Source organism: Poecilia reticulata, linkage group LG9 (genome assembly GCF_000633615.1).
Source record: "Poecilia reticulata strain Guanapo linkage group LG9, Guppy_female_1.0+MT, whole genome shotgun sequence".
NCBI classification, from domain to species: domain Eukaryota; kingdom Metazoa; phylum Chordata; class Actinopteri; order Cyprinodontiformes; family Poeciliidae; genus Poecilia; species Poecilia reticulata.
Genome location: NC_024339.1, coordinates 33,367,232 through 33,369,502, shown reverse-complemented (window position 1 = coordinate 33,369,502; position 2,271 = coordinate 33,367,232). Strand labels below are relative to the sequence as shown.

The 2,271-nt window shown below is 52.5% G+C and overlaps 1 protein-coding gene across 2 annotated transcripts in view; it reads right to left on the bottom strand.

The window, feature by feature from the left end:
• Window positions 1–2,271, bottom strand: part of slc18a1 (solute carrier family 18 member A1) — an 8,185-nt gene that overhangs the window by 3,840 nt on the left and 2,074 nt on the right. Inside the window, exons 3-11 of one of the 2 annotated variants that reach the window (XM_008419405.2) lie at window positions 2,126–2,250; window positions 1,563–1,621; window positions 1,402–1,485; window positions 1,092–1,184; window positions 908–997; window positions 789–832; window positions 630–690; window positions 334–429; window positions 181–259 (exon numbers count right to left, since the gene is read on the bottom strand). In XM_008419405.2, the coding sequence (XP_008417627.1) occupies window positions 181–259; window positions 334–429; window positions 630–690; window positions 789–832; window positions 908–997; window positions 1,092–1,184; window positions 1,402–1,485; window positions 1,563–1,621; window positions 2,126–2,250 (731 nt within the window). Of the gene's footprint in view, window positions 1–180; window positions 260–333; window positions 430–629; window positions 691–788; window positions 998–1,091; window positions 1,185–1,401; window positions 1,486–1,562; window positions 1,622–2,125; window positions 2,251–2,271 lie in introns of both variants that reach the window. The other variant, XM_017306456.1, reaches the window with a different exon arrangement.

Below are 2,271 nucleotides of genomic sequence, written 5' to 3'. Positions count from 1 at the left end.
CAGAACAGGGCCAGAACCAGGTCAGAACAGGGTCTTAGCTGGGTCAAAACTGGGCCAGAACCGGGTCAGAAATGGGTCGGATCACTTTGATTGAGATTCAGTTTCAGGAAATACTTCTGCTCTGACCATCAGAACCAGCAGCTCAGGTTCTGGACCAGAACCAGGAGTTCAGGTACTGACCGTCCCATCTTGTTGGCCAGAAGTCCGAACAGGTTGGTTCCGATCAGGTAGGAGACGCTGGCTGGGAGGAAGGCCATTCCTGCAACACACGGAGGACAGCCAATCAGAGCTCTCCGGCCGCAAGCTGAGCTCTGATTGGCCGGAGGGTCGTACCGAGCTGCCACTTTGGGGAACACATGGTCTGCATCATCCAGATGGGCAGCGTGGGCTCCAAGATGGCCACCCCCATGTTGGCGAAGCACAGAGAGCCTGCAGAGGGACGGGGGGACGGAGGGACAGAGGTGTAGAGGGGATGGAGGAGCAGAGGGATGGAGGAGCAGAGGGATGGAGGAGCAGAGGGATGGAGGAGCAGAGGGACGGGGGGACGGACGGACAGTTGGACGGACAGTTGGACAGATAGTTGGACAGAGTCCAGCGTAGGTCCAGGTGAAGCACCAGAGCTTCTGTACCTGCGCTGATCAGGATGTACGGGTCTTTCAGCAGGGTCAGTAGCGGCGTTCCCTCCACGCTCTGAAACACACAAACCCAACTGGGTCAGAACCAACAGAACCAGAACTGAACTGGGAAAAGCCCAGATGGTGGATCTGGTGCATCAGTGCTGGACTCACCCCAGGGCAGATCTTAGAGGGCTGCAGGATGCACAGCTGCAGCGCTGCAATACACAGAAGCACCTGATCATCAGCTCTCCCACCAGCAGGGGGCTCCACTCCCTCCTGCCACTTCTTACCTCCGTCAAACACAGCCAGGAAGGCCAGGATCAGGAAGGGGGCGCTCTTCCCCACAAAGTCGTACATCACGCTGCCAAACGGCGCTCCGACTGAAAAACAGGCGGACATGATGAACCCACGCAGAGGAACACACACCTGGTCGCAGTGTGTGTGTGTGTGTATGTGTGTGTGTGTGTGTCTCACTCAGGACTCCCATGGCCAGCCCTCCCAGGGCGACGCCCATCGCCACGCCTCGCTCGTCATCGTCGGTGTAGACGCTGGCCAACATCCCCAGACCTGAAGGTGAAACCAGAGCAGTGAGACGTTTGCGGCACCAACGCTGACATCTAGTGTTCAGGGTGGGAACTGCAGCCGTCTCTAACGTTCTGTGACCTCTGACCTGTGGTTTCATCTGATTCTGCCTTAACGGATCCCAAATGTTTTATAGTTTAACTTAAGCTAATCGCTGCGTGTCGACTGATTACAGGTTCTGTCCGTGTTTGTTGGTTCTGACCCGCCACAGACGAGAAGGACGAGCCGATTCCCTGCAGCGAGCGGGCGAAGAACAGCAGCGCGTACGTCCCTGAGAAAGCAAACACTGACAGGACCCCGGAGTCAGAGACACGCGGAAACACTGGACCGCAGGCGGGTCTGAGTCTGAGAGGAAAAACTCACTGATGGTGGAAACAAACATGATGATAAATCCTGCGAACATCGGGATGTGGTAACCGACCCTGCAGACACACAACGACATCATCAACAAACACTGACCCTGCAGACACACAACGACATCATCAACAAACACCGACCCTGCAGACACACNNNNACATCATCAACAAACGCAGACACACAATGACATCATCAACAAACACCGACCCTACAGACACACAACGACATCATCAACAAACGACCCTGCAGACACACAATGACATCATCAACAAACGCAAACACACAACGACATCATCAACAAACACCGACCCAGTTTCCGTCAATCTGAACAAAAATTCAGAGCCAATACTGGGAGGTTTCTACAGAATTATAAACGACTAATAAACTGCTAATAACCAGCTAATCAACAATAATGAACAGATAATGAGCAGCAGATGATGAACAGCAGAAAAATGATTAATAAACTGCTAATAAACAGCTTAATACCAGCTTTATTATTAAGCTTAATAACAGCTTGATAATAAATGTTTCCACAATTTATAAAGGGTTTATTAATGCGATAATAATACCTGTTGGTGAGCGGACCAACAAACGGGTTGACCAGCAGCTGGACCAAAGCTTTAGAGGCAAACAACAAACCAACACGAACATTTTCCTCCTCCAGGAAAACACTGTCCTGAAGACAGGAGGAGGCCTGGGGGGAGGGAGGGAGGAG